General features: G+C 42.6%; 1 protein-coding gene across 1 annotated transcript in view; it reads right to left on the bottom strand.

Annotated features, from left to right (window-relative positions):
* ezra (ezrin a) overlaps window positions 1-22,777 on the bottom strand; it is a 39,243-nt gene extending 16,466 nt beyond the window's left edge. The window contains exons 1-7 of the mRNA XM_036963118.2: window positions 22,279-22,777; window positions 13,592-13,675; window positions 12,603-12,698; window positions 9,828-9,950; window positions 9,593-9,744; window positions 1,238-1,321; window positions 357-503 (exon numbers count right to left, since the gene is read on the bottom strand). Of these exons, the coding sequence (XP_036819013.2) occupies window positions 357-503; window positions 1,238-1,321; window positions 9,593-9,744; window positions 9,828-9,950; window positions 12,603-12,698; window positions 13,592-13,675; window positions 22,279-22,290 (698 nt within the window). The 5' untranslated portion in view covers window positions 22,291-22,777. The remainder of the gene's footprint in view (window positions 1-356; window positions 504-1,237; window positions 1,322-9,592; window positions 9,745-9,827; window positions 9,951-12,602; window positions 12,699-13,591; window positions 13,676-22,278) is intronic.
* Window positions 22,778-23,044: the final 267 nt, after the last annotated feature.

The raw sequence follows: 23,044 nt of genomic DNA, 5'->3' as shown, positions 1-23,044 counted from the left end.
GTAGAGTAGAGGTAGAGTGGAGTAGAGGTAGAGTGGAGTAGAGGTAGAGTGGAGTAGAGGTAGAGTGGAGTAGAGGTAGAGTAGAGTAGAGGTAGAGTAGAGTGGAGTAGAGGTAGAGGTAGAGTAGAGTAGAGTATAAGTAGAGTACAGTTAGCAGGCGTAGAGGTAGAGTAGAGGTAGAGGTAGAGGTAGAGTGGAGTAGAGGTAGAAGTGGAGTAGAGGTAGAAGTGGAGTAGAGGTAGAGGTAGAGTGGAGTAGAGGTAGAGGTAGAGTAGAGGTAGAGTGGAGTAGAGTAGAGGTAGAGTATAAGTAGAGGTAGAGGTAAAGTAATAGTAGCTGTAGAGGTAGATGTTTACCTGTCGTCCTTCTCGTAGATGTTGAGTCCCAGGGCATCTACCCCCAGCCACAGCTCTGTCCCCTTCCTGTTCTTGATGTCAAAGAAGTTGACTCCATACATCTCCAAGTCCTGGGCGATCTTTAGATACTCCAGCATAGCATCCTCCCTGTTCACAAAGCATCAATGGAATCCTAACTGTAATTGGTGGGAAAGGTCTGAATCCTAACTGTAATTGGTGGAGAAAGGTCTGAATCCTAACTGTAATTGGTGGAAAAGGTCTGAATCCTAACTGTAATTGGTGGAGAAAGGTCTGAATCCTAACTGTAATTGGTGGAAAAGGTCTGAATCCTAACTGTAATTGGTGGAGAAAGGTCTGAATCCTAACTGTAATTGGTGGAGAAAGGTCTAAATCCTAACTGTAATTGGTGGAGAAAGGTCTAAATCCTAACTGTAATTGGTGGAGAAAGGTCTAAATCCTAACTGTAATTGGTGGAATAGGTCTGAATCCAAACTAATTGGTGGAAAAGTCCTGAATCCTAACTAATTGGTGGAGAAAGGTCTAAATCCTAACTGTAATTGGTGGAGAAAGGTCTGAATCCTAACTGTAATTGGTGGAGAAAGGTCTGAATCCTAACTGTAATTGGTGGAGAAAGGTCTGAATCCTAACTGTAATTGGTGGAGAAAGGTCTAAATCCTAACTGTAATTGGTGGAGAAAGGTCTGAATCCTAACTGTAATTAGTGGGAAAGGTCTGAATCCAAACTAATTGGTGGAATAGGTCTGAATCCAAACTAATTGGTGGAAAAGTCCTGAATCCTAACTAATTGGTGGAAAAGTCCTGAATCCTAACTAATTGGTGGAAAAGTCCTGAATCCTAACTGTAATTAGCGTTCACACTTACTTGAGCATAGCTCTGTGTTCCTCGTGCCAGGTCTGGATCCGCTGCTCCCACTGTTCTTTAGACAGCTTGTGTTGATCCAGCACTCTGAGAGAAGAAGAAGAAGAAGGAGAAGAAGAAGAAGAAGAAGAAGAAGGAGAAGAAGACTTTATTAGTCCATTTTCTTTTCAGTCAGGAAATGTGTCTTCTGTTTATCACCTCTGAAAGACACACTAACACACACACACACACACACACACACACACACTGCCTTCGGAAACTATTCAGACTCTTTGACTTTTCCATTTTTTTAAACGAATAAAAAAAGATCCTCATCAATCTACACACTACCCCATAACGACATCACACTACCCCATAACGACATCACACTACCCCATAACGACATCACAATACCCCATAACGACATCACACTACCCCATAACGACATCACACTACCCCATAACGACATCACACTACCCCATAACGACATCACACTACCCCATAACGACATCACACTACCCCATAACGACATCACACTACCCCATATTGACATCACACTACCCCATAATGACATCACAATACCCCATAACGACATCACACTACCCCATATTGACATCACACTACCCCATAACGACGTCACACTACCCCATATTGACATCACACTACCCCATAACGACATCACACTACCCCATAACGACATCACAATACCCCATAACGACATCACAATACCCCATAATTACAAAGAGAAAACAGGCTTTTAGAAATGTAGGGACATTTATTAGAAACCCCCCCAGAAATGCCTTATTTTCGTAAGTATTCAGACACTTTGCTATGAGACTCGAAATTGAGCTCAGGTGTATCCTGTTTCCATTGATCATCTTTGAAATGTTTCTACTTGATTGGAGGCCAACTTTGGTAACTTCAATTGATTGGACATGATTTGGAAAGGCACCTTTCTATAGAAGGCCCCACAGCTGACAGTGTATGTCAGAGCAAAAAACAAGCCATGAGGTGGAAGAAATTGTCTGTAGAGATCCGAGACAGGATTATGTCGAGGCACAGACCTGGGGAAGGGTACCAAAACATTTCTGCAGCATTGAAGGTTCCCAAGAACACAATGGCCTCCATCATTCTTAAATGGAAGACGTTTGGAACCACCAAGACTCTTCCTAGAGCTGGCCGCCCGGCCATACTGAAAAATCGGAGGAGAAGGGCCTTGGTCAGGGAGGTGACCACAAACCTGATGGTCACTCTGACAGAGCTCCAGAGTTCCTCTGTGGAAATGGCAGAACCTTCCAGAAGAACAATCATCTCTACAGTACCCCACCAATCAGGCCTTTATGGTAGAGTGGCCAGACAGAAGCCACTTCTCAGTAAAAGGCACATTACAGCCCGCTGGTAGTTTACCAAAAGGCTCCTAAAGGACTCTCAGACCTTGAGAAACAATATTCTCTGGTCTGATGAAACCAAGATTGAACTCTTTGCCTTGAATGGCAAGCATCACATCTGGAGGAAACCTGGCACCATCCCTACGGTGAAGCATGGTGGTGGCAGCATCATGTCTGGAGGACACCTGGCACCATCCCTATGGGGAAGCATGGTGATGGCAGCATCATGTCTGGAGGACACCTGGCACCATCCCTACGGTGAAGCATGGTGGTGGCAGCATCATGCTGTGGGGATTTTTTTCAGCGGCAGGGACTGGGAGAGAGTCAGGATTGAGGGAAAGATGACCTGAGCAAAGTACAGAGAGATCCTTGATGAAAACCTGCTCCAGAGTGCTCAGGACCTCAGACTGGGGGTGAAGGGTCACCTTCCAACAGGACAACGACACTAAGCACACAGCCAAGACAACGCAGGAGTGGCTTCAGGACTCGGGACTCTGAATGTCCTTGAGTGGCCCAGCCAGAGCCCGGACTTGAACCCAGTTGAACATCACTGGAGAGACCTGTAAATAGCTGTACAGCAACGCTCCCCATCCAACCTGACAGAGCTTGAGAGGATGGGAGAAACTACCCTAATATAGGTGTGCCAAGCTTGTAGCATCATACCCAAGATGACTCGAGGCTGTAATGTCTGCCAAAGGTGCTTCAACAAAGTACTGAGTAAAGAGTCTGAATACTTATGTAAATTACAGTTTTTTATTTAGAATAAAATTGTAAAAATGTGTAAAAAACAGTTTTGCTTTGTCATTATGGGGAATTGTGTGTAGATTGATGAGGAAAAAAAATATCGTCAAGGGGTCTGAATACTTTCTGAATGCACTGTATGTGCATTTATTATGGATCCCCATTAGTTCCTGCCAAGGCAGCAGCTACTCTTCCTGGGGTTTATTATGGATCCCCATTAGTTCCTGCCAAGGCAGCAGCTACTCTTCCTGGGGTTTATTATGGATCCCCATTAGTTCCTGCCAAGGCAGCAGCTACTCTTCCTGGGATTTATTATGGATCCCCATTAGTTCCTGTCAAGGCAGCAGCTACTCTTCCTGGGGTTTATTATGGATCCCCATTAGTTCCTGTCAAGGCAGCAGCTACTCTTCCTGGGGTTTATTATGGATCCCCATTAGTTCCTGCCAAGCAGCAGCTACTCTTCCTGGGGTTTATTATGGATCCCCATTAGTTCCTGCCAAGGCAGCAGCTACTCTTCCTGGGATTTATTATGGATCATCATTAGTTCCTGCCAAGGCAGCAGCTACTCTTCCTGGGTTTTTTTATGGATCCCCATTAGTTCTTGTCAAGGCAGCAGCTACTCTTCCTGGGGTTTATTATGGATCACTATTAGTTCCTGCCAAGGCAGCAGCTACCCTTCCTGGGGTTTATTATGGATCCCCATTAGTTCCTGCCAAGGCAGCAGCTACTCTTCCTGGGGTTTATTATGGATCCCTATTAGTTCCTGCCAAGGCAGCAGCTACTCTTCATGGGTGTCCAAGCTGTGTGCAAGTATTTTAAACAGACAGCTCGGTCAATACCTCTTACAAAAACAAGTAGTGATGAAGTCAACCTTTCTTCCACTTTGAGCCATGAGAGAATGACATGTCATTAATGTTAGCTCTCTGTGTACTTTTAAGGGCCAGCCGTGCTGCCCTGTTCTGAGCCAACTGCAATTTTCCCAAGTCCCTCTTTGTGGCACCTGACCACACGACTGAACAATAGTAAGGTGCGACAAAACTAGGGTCTGTAGGACCTGCCTTGTTGATAGTGTTGTTAAGAAGGTAGAAACTAGGGCCTGTAGGACCTGCCTTGTTGATAGTGTTGTTAAGAAGGTAGAAACTAGGGCCTGTAGGACCTACCTTGTTGATAGTGCTGTTAAGAAGGTAGAAACTAGGGCCTGTAGGACCTGCCTTGTTGATAGTGCTGTTAAGAAGGTAGAAACTAGGGCCTGTAGGACCTGCCTTGTTGATAGTGCTGTTAAGGAGGTAGAAACTAGGGCCTGTAGGATCTGCCTTGTTTCTAGTGCTGTTAAGAAGGTAGAAACTAGGACCTGTAAGACCTGCCTTGTTGATAGTGCTGTTAAGAAGCCAGAGCAGCGCTTTATTATGGACAGACTTCTCCCCATCTTAGCTACTGTTGTATCAATATGTTTTGACCATGGCAGTTCAGGGTTACAGTCCAGGGTTACTCCAAGCAGTTTAGTCACCTCAACTTGCTCAATTTCCACATGATTTATTACAATATTTAGTTGAGGTTAAGGATTTAGTGAATGATTTATCCCAAATACAACGCTTTTAGCTTTTTAAATATTTAGGACTAACTTATTCCTTGCCACCTATTCTGAAACTAACTGCAGCTCTTTGTTAAGTGTTGCAGTCATTTCAGTCGCTGTAGTAGCTCACGTGTTTAGTGTTGAGACATCCATATACATAGGCACACTATCTTTCCTCAAAGCCAGTGGCATGTCGTTAGTAAAGATTGAAAAAAGCAAGGGGCCTAAACAGCTGCCCTGGGGAATTCCTGATTCTACCTGGATTACGTTGGAGAGGCTTCCATTAAAGAACACTCACTGTGTTCTGTTAGACAAGTAACTCTTTATCCACAATATAGCAGGGGGTGTAAAGCCATAACACATACGTTTTTCCAGCAGCAGACTGTGATCTCAATAATGTCAAAAGCGGCACTGAAGTCTAACAAAACAGCCCCCACAATCATTGTATCATCAATTTCTCTCAGCCAATCATCAGTCATGTGTGTAAGTGCTGTGCTTGTTGAATGTCCTTCCCAATATGCGTGCTGAAAGTATGTTGTCAATTTGTTTACTGTAAAATAGCATTGTATCTGGTCAAACGCAATTTTTTCCAGAAATTTACTAAAGGGTTGGTAAAGGGCTGATTGGTTGGCTATTTGAGCCAGTAAAGGGGGATTCACTATTCTTAGGTAGTGGAATGACTTTAGCTTCCCTCCAGGCCTGAGGGAACACACTCTCTAGTAGGCTTAAATTGAAGATGTGGCAAATAGGAGTGGCAATATCGTCTGCTATTATCCTCAGTCATTTTCCATCCAGATTGTCAGACTCTGGTGGCTTGTCATTGTTGATAGACACCAATAATTTTTTCACTTCTTCCACACTGACTTTACGTCATTCAAAAGGACAATGCTTGTCTTTCATAATTTGGTCCGATATACTTGGATGTGTAGTGTCAGTGTTTATTGTCTGACATGGCATGCCTAGGTTTGCTAATCTTGCCAATGAAAAAATCATTAAAGTAGTTGGAAATATCAGTGGGTTTTGTAATGAATGATTCATTTGATTCAATGAATGACGGAGCCGAGTTTTCCTTTTTTCCCAACATTTAATTTAAGGTGCTCCAAAGCTTTTTACTATCATTCTTTATATCATTTATCTTTGTTTCGTAGTGTAGTTTATTTTTATTTAGTTTAGTCACGTGATTTTTGCCAATCAATTGTACAGCCAGACTTAACTCCCATTCCTTCTGCATCATCCCTCTCAACCATACAATTGTTCAATTCCTCATCAATCCACGAGGATTTAACAGCTTTTACAGTCATTTTCTTAAAAATGGGTGCATGTTTATTAGTAACTGGGATAAACTATTTCATAAATGTGTCAAGTTCACCACATGGTTGCTCCTCATTACACACCACAGACCAGCAAATATTCTTTACATCATCAACATAGAAATCACTACAAAACGTATTGTGTGACCTCTTATACACTATATTAGAACCAGCCTGACCTCTTATACACTATATTAGGCCCAGCCTGACCTCTTATACACTAGATTAGGCCCAGCCTGACCTCTTATACACTAGATTGGAACCAGCCTGACCTCTTATACACTAGATTAGAACCAGCCTGACCTCTTATACACTAGATTAGAACCAGCCTGACCTCTTATACACTAGATTAGGCCCAGCCTGACCTCTTATACACTATATTAGGCCCAGCCTGACCTCTTATACACTATATTAGAACCAGCCTGACCTCTTATACACTATATTAGAACCAGCCTGTCCTCTTATACACTATATTAGAACCAGCCTGACCTCTTATACACTATATTAGAACCAGCCTGACCTCTTATACACTATATTAGAACCAGCCTGACCTCTTATACACTATATTAGAACCAGCCTGACCTCTTATACACTAGATTGGAACCAGCCTGACCTCTTATACACTAGATTAGAACCAGCCTGACCTCTTATACACTAGATTAGGCCCAGCCTGACCTCTTATACACTAGATTAGGCCCAGCCTGACCTCTTATACACTATATTAGGCCCAGCCTGACCTCTTATACACTATATTAGGCCCAGCCTGACCTCTTATACACTATATTAGGCCCAGCCTGACCTCCTATACACTAGATTAGGCCCAGCCTGACCTCTTATACACTAGATTAGGCCCAGCCTGACCTCTTATACACTAGATTGGAACCAGCCTGACCTCTTATACACTAGATTAGAACCAGCCTGACCTCTTATACACTAGATTAGGCCCAGCCTGACCTCTTATACACTAGATTAGGCCCAGCCTGACCTCTTATACACTATATTAGGCCCAGCCTGACCTCTTATACACTATATTAGGCCCAGCCTGACCTCTTATACACTATATTAGGCCCAGCCTGACCTCCTATACACTAGATTAGGCCCAGCCTGACCTCTTATACACTAGATTAGGCCCAGCCTGACCTCTTATACACTAGATTAGGCCCAGCCTGACCTCTTATACACTATATTAGAACCAGCCTGACCTCTTATACACTATATTAGAACCAGCCTGACCTCTTATACACTATATTAGAACCAGCCTGACCTCTTATACACTATATTAGAACCAGCCTGACCTCTTATACACTATATTAGAACCAGCCTGACCTCTTATACACTAGATTGGAACCAGCCTGACCTCTTATACACTAGATTAGAACCAGCCTGACCTCTTATACACTAGATTAGGCCCAGCCTGACCTCTTATACACTAGATTAGGCCCAGCCTGACCTCTTATACACTATATTAGGCCCAGCCTGACCTCTTATACACTATATTAGGCCCAGCCTGACCTCTTATACACTATATTAGGCCCAGCCTGACCTCCTATACACTAGATTAGGCCCAGCCTGACCTCTTATACACTAGATTAGGCCCAGCCTGACCTCTTATACACTAGATTAGGCCCAGCCTGACCTCTTATACACTATATTAGGCCCAGCCTGACCTCTTATACACTAGATTAGGCCCAGCCTGACCTCTTATACACTAGATTAGGCCCAGCCTGACCTCTTATACACTAGATTAGGCCCAGCCTGACCTCTTATACACTATATTAGGCCCAGCCTGACCTCTTATACACTAGATTAGGCCCAGCCTGACCTCCTATACACTAGATTAGGCCCAGCCTGACCTCCTATACACTAGATTAGGCCCAGCCTGACCTCCTATACACTAGATTAGGCCCAGCCTGACCTTTTATACACTATATTAGGCCCAGCCCTTGGAACTGTGGTTTTCATAGATATTGCTACTATATTGTGATCACTACATCTGATGGATCTGGATACTGCTTTAAAACCCATTTCTGCATCATTAGTAAAGATGTGATCAATACATGATGATTTAATTCCTGTGCTGTTTGTAACTACCCTGGTAGGTTGACTGATAACCTGAACCAGGCTGCAGGTACTGGTTACAGTTTGAAGCATTTTCTTGAGTGGGCAGCTTGACGAGAGCCAGTAAATATTAAAATCACCCAGAAAATATACTTCTCTGTTGATATCACATACAGTGCTGTAGGTTTCGTGAGGCTGTGTAATGCACACCAACATCAAGCACATGTCTTACTGTAATATAACACCTTACCTCAAGCACAGACAGCATGTCGTAAATATACCACACCATACACCTGTTGCTTATGATGATAATTTTGCCATAAAATAACAGGAAGTGAGAACACTTGAGTTTGAAGTTGGGGTGGTATTATATATATATTATTATATATATATTAGATATATGGGTATTAATTCTGTAGTGAACAAGTCATACAGCCGCCATCTGGAGGTTCATCCACCCTCTTCTCCATCTGGAGGTTCATCCACCCCCTTCTCCATCTGGAGGTTCATCCACACCCTTCTCCATCTGGAGGTTCATCCACCCCCTGCTCCATCTGGAGGTTCATCCACCCTTTTCTCCATCTGGAGGTTCATCCACGGCCTTCTCCATCGGGAGGTTCATCCACCCCCTGCTGCTTCTCCATCGGGAGGTTCATCCACCCCCTGCTCCATCTGGAGGTTCATCCACCCCCTGCTCCATCTGGAGGTTCATCCACGGCCTTCTCCATCGGGAGGTTCATCCACCCCCTGCTGCTTCTCCATCGGGAGGTTCATCCACCCCCTGCTCCATCTGGAGGTTCATCCACACCCTTCTCCATCTGGAGGTTCATCCACCCCCTGCTCCATCTGGAGGTTCATCCACCCCCTTCTCCATCTGGAGGTTCATCCACCCCCTGCTCCATCGGGAGGTTCATCCACCCCCTGCTGCTTTTCCATCTGGAGGTTTATACACCCCCTCTACATCTGGAGGTTCATCCACCCCCTGCTGCTTCTCCATCTGGAGGTTTATCCACCCCCTCTCCATCTGGAGGTTCATCCACCCCCTGCTGCTTCTCCATCTGGAGGTTCATCCACCCCCTGCTCCATCTGGAGGTTTATCCACCCCCTCTCCATCTGGAGGTTCATCCACCCCCTGCTGCTTCTCCATCTGGAGGTTCATCCACCCCCTCTCCATCTGGAGGGTCATCCACCCCCTGCTCCATCTGGAGGCTCATCCACCCCCTGCTGCTTCTCCATCTGGAGGTTCACCCCCCCCCCTGCTGCTTCTCCATCTGGAGGTTCATCCACCCCCTGCTCCACACGGACTCACCTCTTGGGCAGCAGGCGTTCATTGGTCAGGTAACCATTCTGGTGTGTCTCCTTATTGAAGTCTCCAAACTTGGCCTGTACAGAGTAGGAGGCTAGCAGAACAGCAGACTCTGGAGGGCAGTACACCTCATCAGTTAGGATGTCCTCCTTCACCTGGAGGTGGGAGACAAACGGCTGGATCACGTGGGGGAGGGGGGGGGGGGGTCTGTGTGTGTGTGTGTGTGTGTGTGTGTTACCTGCAGGAAGAACAGTTTCTGGGTGCTCTCCTGGATCAGCTCCTCAGCCACGTCCTCTGGGTAGAACTTGGCCCGGAAACGGAACTGGAGAGGAACCTCTTTCTTTACTTCCTGGGATATCACCTGGGGGAGGGGGGGGGGCAGAGAGGAGAGAGGAAAGGGAAGGAGATGAGAGGAGAGGATGGGTCAGAGAGGAGAGGGAGACAGGAGAGGAGAGAGGAAAGGGGAGGAGAGGAGAGGATGGGAAAGGAGGGGAGAGAGGAGGAGAAGAGAGGGGATGATGGGGGGGGGGGTGTGGTTATGCCATGAGTAACCCCCATGTTAGTGGTATTCAACGTCAGGGGAAACAGCAGTGGGGTTGCCAAAATATGTATTTATTAATTTATATTAGGAATAAAAGAGTACAGATGAATATATGGGACAATTTACACACGTTTCTGAGAGAGATCATTTGAAAAATAAAATGTTATTGAGTAAATTAAATGGATCATATGTTGATTAGTAAAGCTTAAACCAAGTTTATTTATTATTATTTAAAAGCTGCACAAGACAAATACATGTATTATAGTTCACTTACAGTGGGGCAAAAAAAGTATTTAGTCAGCCACCAATTGTGCAAGTTCTCCCACTTAAAATGATGAGAGAGGCCTGTAATTTTCATCATAGGTACACTTCAACTATGACAGACAAAATGAGAGAAAAAAATCCTGAAAATCACATTGTAGGATTTTTAATGAATTTATTTGCAAATACACCCTAATTTGGGTGGACTCTCTCTAAACATTACATCTTTATTGCTAGGCAGGAAGTGATGCGGGCAACCAACTGTTCCTTCTCCCTTAATGTGATCTGACCTGAACTGAGCTCGACCCCCATTCCTCACTAAACCACATCTCTCCACCATTATCAGTGACTGCAACCATGTGATCGTCTTTCCTTCACCCAGTACATTCCAAGCTTAAATTGCCTCCACCATATACCTTCCTACCGATACCCATTACCTCCTGGTGTGTAAACCAGACTACGGCACCCCTCACGTCTCTACTCTAACTGATGATTAACAATATTTAAAAGTTTAGAAATCCGAACCCATCAATGTAAAAATTCGAAATTTACAGATTTTAAGGTTGTGTCATTGGAGTTGGGGTGGGGTCGCGAGAAATTCTTAGGGGGGAAAAAAATGGGGTCGCCTAAATTCTGACAGAAACAAATTGGGGTCGCCATAAATTCTGACGGAAACCAATGGGGTCCCCCCCTGAAATAGTTTGAATACCACTGCCCTACACAATAAATCAGGGGTAGGTTACATTGTTATGTCTAGGATGGAATAAGTGGGACCATAGTGTATTAAACCATTCCATTCGAATAAACATGATTTGTGGCCTTAAGACAGTTCCTAACATTACAGCGCACTTAAACAGTACATAACGGTGAGCTATGTATGTCAGATGGCACTACGTATCAACGGCTGTGTTGATTCATCATTTAGGTGTCACTGTGCAGCTTAAGGTGTAGCCATCATAATTTAGATAGGAAGAGCAGGGAGTCGGGTTCCAACCCACGCCGACTCAGGCATACAGAGCAGCGAGTCGGGTTCCAACCCACGCCGACTCAGGCATACAGAGCAGCGAGTCGGGTTCCAACCCACGCCGACTCAGGCATACAGAGCAGCGAGTCGGGTTCCAACCCACGCCGACTCAGGCATACAGAGCAGCGAGTCGGGTTCCAACCCACGCCGACTCAGGCATACAGAGCAGCGAGTCGGGTTCCAACCCACGCCGACTCAGGCATACAGAGCAGCGAGTCGGGTTCCAACCCACGCCGACTCAGGCATACAGAGCAGCGAGTCGGGTTCCAACCCACGCCGACTCAGGCATACAGAGCAGGAAGTCGGGTTCCAACCCACGCCGACTCAGGCATACAGAGCAGGGAGTCGGGTTCCAACCCACGCCGACTCAGGCATACAGAGCAGCGAGTCGGGTTCCAACCCACGCCGACTCAGGCATACAGAGCAGCGAGTCGGGTTCCAACCCTCGCCGACTCAGGCATACAGAGCAGCGAGTCGGGTTCCAACCCACGCCGACTCAGGCATACAGAGCAGCGAGTCGGGTTCCAACCCACGCCGACTCAGGCATACAGAGCAGGGAGTCGGGTTCCAACCCACGCCGACTCAGGCATACAGAGCAGGGAGTCGGGTTCCAACCCACGCCGACTCAGGCATACAGAGCAGGGAGTCGGGTTCCAACCCACGCCGACTCAGGCATACAGAGCAGGGAGTCGGGTTCCAACCCACGCCGACTCAGGCATACAGAGCAGGGAGTCGGGTTCCAACCCACGCCGACTCAGGCATACAGAGCAGGGAGTCGGGTTCCAACCCACGCCGACTCAGGCATACAGAGCAGCGAGTCGGGTTCCTACCCACGCCGACTCAGGCATACAGAGCAGGGAGTCGGGTTCCAACCCACGCCGACTCAGGCATACAGAGCAGCGAGTCGGGTTCCAACCCACGCCGACTCAGGCATACAGAGCAGCGAGTCGGGTTCCAACCCACGCCGACTCAGGCATACAGAGCAGCGAGTCGGGTTCCAACCCACGCCGACTCAGGCATACAGAGCAGGGAGTCGGGTTCCAACCCACGCCGACTCAGGCATACAGAGCAGGGAGTCGGGTTCCAACCCACGCCGACTCAGGCATACAGAGCAGGGAGTTGGGTTCCAACCCACGCCGACTCAGGCATACAGAGCTGTAACCGCTGGATCACACATACCAATTTACCTTTTTATCAGACTTCAGCCATGTTTGGGACCCTTTGTTGTTGACGAACAGCAGGCCGAAGTACCAGAGCTCCCGCAGACCGACCGTTCTGGACACCTGGAGAAAAACAGAGGAGACGGAGAGAAAAACAAAAAGAAACGTTTTACACTGGAGAGACGTGACACTGACAAATATAGATTTTTACAAAACCTTGTTCACCTTTTCCTACAACATGGTCATTACAATGAGATGGGATAGTTGGGTGAGGGTTAGGGTTAGTGAGGGAGGGTTAGGGTTAGTGAGGGAGGGTTAGGGTTAGTGAGGGAGTGTTAGGGTTAGTGAGGGAGGGTTAGGGTTAGTGAGGGAGGGTTAGGGTTAGTGAGGGAGGGTTAGGGTTAGTGAGGGAGGGTTAGGGTTAGTGAGGGAGGGTTAGGGTTAGTGAGGGAGGGTTAGGGTTAGTGAGGGAGGGTTAGTGAGGGAGGGAGGGTTAGTGAGGGAGGGTTAGGGTTAGTGAGGGAGGGTTAGGGTTAGTGAGGGAGGGTTAGGGTCAGTGAGGGAGGGTTAGGGTTAGGGTTAGTGAGGGAGGGTTAGTGAGGGAGGGTTAGGGTTAGTTCGTGAGGGTTAGGGTTAGTTCGTGAGGGTTAGGGTTAGTTTGTGAGGGAGTGTGTGTGTGTGAGAGTTAGTTAGTTAGTTAGTTAGTCAGTTAGTTAGGTTAGTTAGTGAGGGTGTGTGTGTGTGTGTGTGTGTGTGTGTGTGTGTGTGTGTGTGTGTGTGAGAGAGTTAGTCAGTTAGTTAGTTAGTGAGGGAGGGAGACTTAGTTAGTTAGTTAGTGAGTGAGGGAGGGAGGGTGTGTGAGAGTTGGTTAGTTGGTTAGTTAGTTGGTTAGTTAGTTAGTTTAGTTAGTTAGTGAGGGTGTGTGTGTGTGTGTGTGTGTGAGAGAGAGAGAGTTAGTTAGTGAGGGAGTGTGTGTGTGTGAGAGAGAGTTAGTTAGTTAGTGAATGTGAACTGACCTGTTCGAACAACTGTTTGCCGGTGATGCTGGGAAGAATGGAGAACTCCAGCTCAGCATCCATTGTGGTGACCCGGACATTGACCTGGAGATTCAGAATCAGAACCGCCTTTATTCACCAGCAACGTTTCCATGTACCAGGAATCTGAGCTGGTCAAGTGGTGCTGACATTAACTTACATTACACAGAATACACACAGAATACACAGAATACACAGAATACACAGAAAATATAGAATACACAGAATACACAGAATACACAGAATACACAGAATACACAGAATACACAGAAAATACAGAATACACAGAATACATAGAAAATACAGAATACACAGAATCCACAGAATCCACAGAATACACAGAATACACAGAATACACAGAATACACAGAATACACAGAAAACAGCTCGTCTGAAGGTACAAGCTTTCTCCTCCGATATCCTTTGTTGAATGATTTGCAACCCTTTTCACCTTCAGAAGGTTTTGTGCAACTCGGTGACTTGGTTTGAAGCTACTTTGAGGTGATTTTGGGGATAAAGGTTCATTGAGGTTTAGTTCATTCATTCTCTCATAGTTGATTTAGTCAGCTGGCGTTAGTTAATAGTGGCTGTAGCTGTGTATACCGGGACAGAATGTAGATCGTAATCTATTCTAGTCCATACACCTACTTTCAAGGTAAGGAAACATAAATAATGTCATTGTTTAAGGTAAACTATACCTTTGTGGTGCTGCTGTGAAGTAATTTCCTCATAAACCATCTCTAATTGCTAACTACTATCTCAGTAGACTTTGGACTAGCAGGGCCTGCAAGGTTAACATAACAAAGCATTCGACGCTTGCCAAAGTACAGATGTCTCTCTCAAGAAAAACATGAACCTCAACGTCTAGGGGTGGGCAAGTTTTATGAGGTGGTAGAAGCCAAATATGCCCTTAATCTGTTACTGAGGGACTGCGCTTAATCTGTTACTGAGGGACTGCGCTTAATCTGTTACTGAGGGACTGCCCTTAATCTGTTACTGAGGGACTGCCCTTAATCTGTTACTGAGGGACTGCCCTTAATCTGTTACTGAGGGACTGCCCTTAATCTGTTACTGAGGGACTGCCCTTAATCTGTTACTGAGGGACTGCCCTTAATCTGTTACTGAGGGACTGCCCTTAATCTGTTACTGAGGGACTGCCCTTAATCTGTTACTGAGGGACTACCCTTACACTGTTACTGAGGAGGGATAGACAGATATCACTATCACTTCAAGCTGCAATATTTAACTTTTTGGGCGACCCAACCAAATTCACATAGAAATGTGTGTTATAGAGCTGTCATTCTCATTGAAAGCCAGTCTAAGAAGCTGTAGATCTGTTCTACGTGCTCTATTTCTATGCTTCCCCGTTCTTAAATTTCGTATTTGCGTATTTTACTTGTGGTTTTGTACACCAGCTTCAAACAGCTGAAAATGCAATATTTTGAGGTAAAAATATATTTCACAGCGGTTTATAGATAAGCAAAGACTATAAAAAAGCAAGAGTATTGCAACAGACTGCTTCCTCAATACAGACCAGGTATCATAATCAGATTTTCTAACCTTGGAAAACTATTGTAGGCAGAGAGATTGTGCATTATTGAAAAGATGTCTTGCCTATTTTCGGCCAAGACATATTTTAAAAGGTACAGTACTTTCAGACCCCTTGACTCTTTCCAAATGTTGTAACGTTACAGCCTCAGCAATCTACACTAAATACCCCATAATGACAAAGCAAAAACTGTTTTTTTTAGAATTTTTTGCAAATGTATTAAAAATTTAAAACAGAAACACCTTATTTACATAAGTATTCAGACCCTTTGCTGTGAGACTCGACATTGAGCTCAGGTGCATCCTGTTTCCATTTATCATCCTTTAGATGTTTCTACAATTTGATTGGTATCCCACCTGAGGTAAATTCAATTGATTGGATGATTTGGAAAGGCACACACCTGTCTATATAAGGTCCCACATTTGACAGTGCATGTCAGAGCAAAAACCAAGCAATGAGGTCAAAGGAATTGTCCGTAGAGCTCCGAGACCGGATTCTGTCAAGGCACAGATCTGGGGAAGGGTACCAAAAAATGTCTGCAGCATTGAAGGTCCCCAAGAACACAGTGGCCTCCGTCATTCTTAAATGGAAGAAGTTTGGAACCACCAAGACTCTTCCTAGAGCTGGCCGCCAAACGGAGCAATCGGGGGAGAACGGCCTTGGTCAGGGAGGTGACCACAAACCTGATGGTCACTCTGACAGAGCTCTAGAGTTCCTCTGTGGAGATGGTAGAACCTTCCAGAAGGACAACCATCTCTGCAGCACTCCACCAATCAGGCCTTCGTGGTAGAGTGGCCAGACGGAAGCCACTCCTCAGTATAAGGCACATGACAGCCCGCTTGGATTTTGCCAAAAGGCACCTAAAGACTCTCAGACCTTGAGAAACATGATTCTCTGGTCTGATGAAACCAAGATTGAACTCTTTGGCCTGAATGCCAAGCATCACGTCTGGAGGAAACCTGGCACCATCCCTACAGTGAAACATGGTGGTGGCAGCATCATGCTGTGGGGATGTTTTTCAATGGCAGGGACTGGGGGACTAGTCAGGATCGAGACAAAGATGAACGGAGCAAAGTAAAGAGAGATCCTTGATGAAAACCTGCTCCAGAGCGCTCAGGACCTCAGACTGGGGTGAAGGTTCACCTTCCAACAAGACAACAAACCTAAACACACAGCCAAGACATTGCAGGAGTGGCTTCAGGACAAGTCTCAGAATGTCCTTGAGTGACCCAGCCAGAGCCCGGACTTGAACCCTACCAAACATCTCTGGAGATACCTGAAAATAGCTGTGCAGCAACGTTCCCCATCCAACCTGACACCTTGAGAGGATCTGCAGAGAAGAATGGGAGAAACTCCCCAAATACAGGTGTGCCAAGCTTGTAGAGTCATACCCAAGAAGACTCGAGGCTCTTATCGCTGTCAAAGGTGCGTCAACCAAGTACTGAGTAAAGGGTCTGAATACTTATGTAAATGTGATATCAGTTTTTATTTATTTTTTTATATAAATTATCAAACATTTCTAAAATCCTTTTTTTGCTTTGTCATTACGGGCAATTGTGTGCAGGCAGATTGATGAGGTGGAAAAAACTATTTAATCCATTTTAAAATAATGCTGCAACCAAAATGTTAAAAAGTCAAGGGGTCTGAATACTTTCTGACGGCACTTTATATAATATATACTTTATATAATATATACTTTATATAATGTATACTTTATATACTATATATACTTTATATAATATATACTTTATATAATATATATAATATATACTTAATATAATATATACTTTATATAATATATACTTTATATAATGTATACTTTATATACTATATATACTTTATATAATATATACTTTATATAATATATATAATATATACTTAATATAATATATACTTTATATAATATATACTTTATATAATATATATAATATATACTTAATATAATATATACTTTATATAATATATATAATATATACTTAATATAATATATACTTTATATAATATATACTTTATATAATATATATAATATATACTTAATATAATATATACTTTATATAATATATACTTTATATAATATATATAATATATACTTAATATAATATATACTTTATATAATATATACTATATATAATATATACTTTATATAATATATACTTTATATAATATATACTTTATATAATATATACTTTATATAATATATATAATATATACTTAATATAATATATACTTTATATAATATATACTTAATATAATATATACTTTATATAATATATACTATATATAATATATACTTTATATAATATATACTTTATATAATATATACTTTATATAATATATATAATATATACTTAATATAATATATACTTTATATAATATATACTTAATATAATATATACTTTATATAATATATATAATATATACTTAATATAATATATACTTTATATAATATATACTTTATATAATATATATAATATATACTTAATATAATATATACTTTATATAATATATACTTTATATAATATATATAATATATACTTAATATAATATATATAATATATACTTAATATAATATATATAATATATACTTAATATAATATATACTTTATATAATGTATACTTTATATACTATATATACTATATTTAATATATACAATTGATATGATACAGATGCTGCATCTTAATTTGACCCTGTTTCAAGTCTGACATTTGAAAGGTGAAATTACAAACTTTAGAAGCATTTTAAACCTTGCATGCACTACAACTTATGCATTTCCTGCATGGCAGGAACATGTCTGCAACAACAGTGCTATCAAATTAAGATATGGCATCTGTACATAAAGAGGTGCAGGGCCAGGCAATATAGCAACACACAGAACAGTACTTTTTTCTCTCTCTCTCTCTCTCTCTCTCTCTCTCTCTCTCTCTCATATAACTGTTCCCTGAACCTTGACAGAGAATTGAAGCGTTGGCTTTCTCTGCTGCGTTACACAACCTCTTTATAAACTTACCCTCCAACACGCCCCAGCGCCATAAAGATAAACCCATCTGAAATTGCGAAACAACAACTGGAACATCGGCCTCCACCACCTCCATGTTTCCTAACACATCACCGTGAGCAGATATATATATACACATGATCTGTGTGCTGCTCTTTTTTTCAGTCTGATCATATCTGATCATTTAACAGCTACGTTTCCTAGCAAATCACCATATACTCACCATGAGCATACTGTACACGGGCTCGATCTATATGCTACACTTTCTGCTACACTTTCTATGCTACATTTTGTATGCTACACATTCGTATGCTACACATTCTATGCTACACATTCTATGCTACATTTTGTATGCTACACATTCTATGCTACATTTTGTATGCTACACATTCTATGCTACATTTTGTATGCTACACATTCTATGCTACATTTTGTATGCTACACATTCTATGCTACATTTTGTATGCTACACATTCTATGCTACACATTCTATGCTACATTTTGTATGCTACACATTCTATGCTACATTTTGTATGCTACATTTTGTATGCTACACATTCTATGCTACATTTTGTATGCTACACATTCTATGCTACATTTTGTATGCTACACATTCTATGCTACACATTCTATGCTACACATTATATGCTACACATTCTATGCTACACATTCTATGCTACACATTGTAATCAGGCACAATTTTTTATTTTTTATTTCACTTATCAAAGAAGATTTGGGATTAGAGATGAGATACAGGACCAGTTGATCAGATGTGGATGTTGTTCCATTGGATTTGGAGAACAACAACAATCATGGTTGAACCCTGTTCTATCCACTCCCCAGTATCTTCCTGGGTATTTAATAAAAACATTTATTGAACCTTTATTTAACAAGGCAAGTCAGTTTCAAAAACAAACTCTTATTTACAATGGCGGCCTACCCCGGTCAAACCCGGACAACATCTCCCTGGGTAACCCTAGGTCTCATCTCATCTCCCTGGGTAACCCTAGGTCTCATCTCATCTCCCTGGGTAACCCTAGGTCTCATCTCCTCTCCCTGGGTAACCCTAGGTCTCATCTCATCTCCCTGGGTAACCCTAGGTCTCATATCATCTCCCTGGGTAACCCTAGGTGTCATCTCATCTCCCTGGGTAACCCTAGTAACCCTGGGACTAATCTCAAATTGTACCCTATTTCCATTATAGTGCACTACTTTTGACCAGGGCCCGTAGTGCTTGGTCGTAAAGTAGTGCACTATATAGGGTATACAGTAGGGCGCCATTGGGGATACAGCTCTGGAGTATTTACTATAGTGGTGAAAGCTTTATCTACTCTGACTCTCCAGAGAAGAATGTCACAGAAATGACGTCAGATTGATGTCAGACTGACCCCTGCGGTCGGACTCTCTCAAGGAGTGCTGTTGCTATGCTCCAAGTGAAACTCCATCAACAGAATACCATCCCAAGGTTATTGCTATTGTAGTGTTTGTTTAAGACACAGTACTTTTATGGAACCGAGACCGAGCCACGTAAAACTGAGCACCCGCCGCTGATTAAAATGTCTACGTGGCTACGTTATCAAAATTACATCATGGGGTTCCAACAGAGAATCTCTTAATGATTCTAGAACTGCTGCGCAAATGCCTTAGCACAGCAGCGAGAGCTAATCTATGGTTAGCCAGTAATGCCTACCTTAGCCAGTCAGGAGACAGAGACCTGTGGGTCAAACTCTGAGTTTAGTTAATAAGTAAGGCCGGGTAAGGATTCACACTTAAAATGGACTCTAAGGTTTCTTTCAAACGGAAGATGGCTTCCTTCCGATACTGTTATCGACACAAGACAATACTCATCCACTGCAGAGTTGGTCTATAGGTATTTTACAAATGGTGCATCTCAGTCACCATGAGACCACTGCTGAAATAGGGAGGGAGAGAAACAGTATCATTCAGTACCACCATCTTGCTGCTCTGAAGGAAAATCCTCCATTGTAGAGAAACGGAACACTTTTACCCAATAACTTTGTCAAGGAACTGGGTTATATATTAACTAATATGTTAAATAATTATTATATATATATATTCAATCTTTATTATATATTAAGTTTAATCAAAGCATATTCTTAAAGATTGTATCACATTAAAGCATATACCCTCCAACTCTGGTTTTGAATCATATTGATTAACTTTGAGATGGCAGGCCTCAAATGGTTTTGGATCATATTGATTAACTTTGAGATAGCAGGCCTCAAATGGTTTTGGATCATATTGATTAACTTTGAGATAGCAGGCCTCAAATGGTTTTGGATCATATTGATTCACTTTTTTGAGATGGCACGCCTCAAATGGTTTTGGATCATATTGATTCACTTTTTTGAGATGGCAGGCCTCAAATGGTTTTGGATCATATTGATTCACTTTTTTGAGATGGCAGGCCTCAAATGGTTTTGGATCATATTGATTAACTTTGAGATAGCAGGCCTCAAATGGTTTTGGATCATATTGATTCACTTTTTTGAGATGGCAGGCCTCAAATGGTTTTGGATCATATTGATTCACTTTGAGATGGCAGGCCTCAAATGGTTTTGGATCATATTGATTCACTTTTTTGAGATGGCAGGCCTCAAATGGTTTTGGATCATATTGATTCACTTTTTTGAGATGGCAGGCCTCAAATGGTTTTGGATCATATTGATTCACTTTTTTGAGATGGCAGGCCTCAAATGGTTTTGGATCATATTGATTCACTTTTTTGAGATGGCAGGCCTCAAATGGTTTTGGATCATATTGATTAACTTTTTGAGATGGCAGGCCTCAAATGGTTTTGGATCATATTGATTAACTTTGAGATAGCAGGCCTCAAATGGTTTTGGATCATATTGATTAACTTTTTGAGATGGCAGGCCTCAAATGGTTTTGGATCATATTGATTAACTTTGAGATAGCAGGCCTCAAATGGTTTTGGATCATATTGATTAACTTTGAGATAGCAGGCCTCAAATGGTTTTGGATCATATTGATTAACTTTTTGAGATAGCAGGCCTCAAATGGTTTTGGATCATATTGATTAACTTTGAGATAGCAGGCCTCAAATGGTTTTGGATCATATTGATTAACTTTTTTGAGATGGCAGGCCTCAAATGGTTTTGGATCATATTAACTTTTTTGAGATGGCAGGCCTCAAATGGTTTTGGATCATATTGATTCACTTTTTTGAGATGGCAGGCCTCAAATGGTTTTGGATCATATTGATTCACTTTTTTGAGATGGCAGGCCTCAAATGGTTTTGGATCATATTGATTCACTTTTTTGAGATGGCAGGCCTCAAATGGTTTTGGATCATATTGATTCACTTTTTTGAGATGGCAGGCCTCATGTAACGTCTTTCTTCCGCTGAAGGAGAGGAGGACCAAAATGCAGCGTGGTTTAGTGTTCAACATCTTTTTTAATAAGAGAAACTAAACATGAACACAATTACAACAAACGTGGCAAAACCCAAAACAGTCCTATCTGTTGCAGAGAACACAAAGACAGAAGACAACCACCCACAAAATACCCAAAGAACATGGCTGCCTAAATATGGTTCCCAATCAGAGACAACGATAAACACCTGCCTCTAATTGAGAACCAATCTAGGCAACCACAGACATACATAAACACCTAGACGAGAAAACACCCCATAAACCTACAAAAAACCCTAGACCAGGCCAAAAAAATACATCCCCCATGTCACACCCTGACCTAACCAAAATAGTAAAGAAAACAAAGATAACTAAGGCCAGGGCGTGACACCTCAAATGTAACTCACAGCTATTACATTAGGACCAAATAACACTGTAACAAATAATCAGGGCAACTTCAGTGATTGTCATCGTAAATTAATTAGTGTAAGGCTATATCATCACTTTTAGACAACAACGGACAATTAATAGAAAACAAGTAGTTATTCTGGTATATTGGACATTGAAATAACATGATCATTCATTTGACCTGCCTTGTGTTACAGGCTAGTTTGGTTTAGGCTCCGTTACATTTATTCAGATAGAAAGTAACCGATTACCGTTACGTGTAATACATGACATTTTACATAGTCGGACAAATTAAATGTTTAATTTTATTTTTTAAACTCACCGTTTTAGGCATCTTTGTTCTGGATGGTGTATCAGGTTTAGCGACGGAACGCGGGCTCAAAAGTACCGGAAAGAGATCGTAGTAGTTGTCTGGGGAACTCTCAGTCCGTGATAAAGAACGCTGCTACTCCTTCTCTGCAAGGGGACACTCTCTGAAACGGTTGGGCGCCTGTCCTCTGAACTTGGCTGTGAAGATTACTTATACTGACGTGGTAGGCTACTCATGTCTGACTCATAATCAGATACATAAAAATGCCAGAGCAGAGGAGAGCCTAACCTTGTTCGATGACGCCGAAGACCTACCTGAGACAGAGTGTGGTTAAAAGCTCCACCCTACAGAACAGAACGTGCTGCTGACTACTTACTACTGTAGTGCCATCCCGACGCACCGTGGCCGTTGGGTCCTTTCAGTTACAGCCTTGAAGTTATGACTAGTGTCTATGGGGACCTTTGGTCGTTCAGACGACAGCTACAACCTTGAAGTTATGACTAGTGTCTATGGGGACCTTTGGTCGTTCAGACGACAGCTACAGCCTTGAAGTTATGACTAGTGATACATTTATATTTTTCGAGGGTCAGAAAAAAATACTACCCTAGACTTTTTAAAATAAAAACTATACCACTGCCCTCAAAATGTACATGCGACAAACAGAGCCTTCGGAAAGTATTCAGACCCCTTGACTTTTTCCACATTTTGTTACTTTACAGGTTTATAATAAAAAATAATAAAACACATCCTCATCAATCTACACACAATACCCCATAAT

This window comes from Oncorhynchus mykiss, chromosome 25, assembly GCF_057628025.1.
Source record: "Oncorhynchus mykiss isolate SJ-2025 chromosome 25, ASM5762802v1, whole genome shotgun sequence".
Classification (NCBI taxonomy): domain Eukaryota; kingdom Metazoa; phylum Chordata; class Actinopteri; order Salmoniformes; family Salmonidae; genus Oncorhynchus; species Oncorhynchus mykiss.
This window is presented reverse-complemented; position numbering and strand designations above follow the sequence as displayed.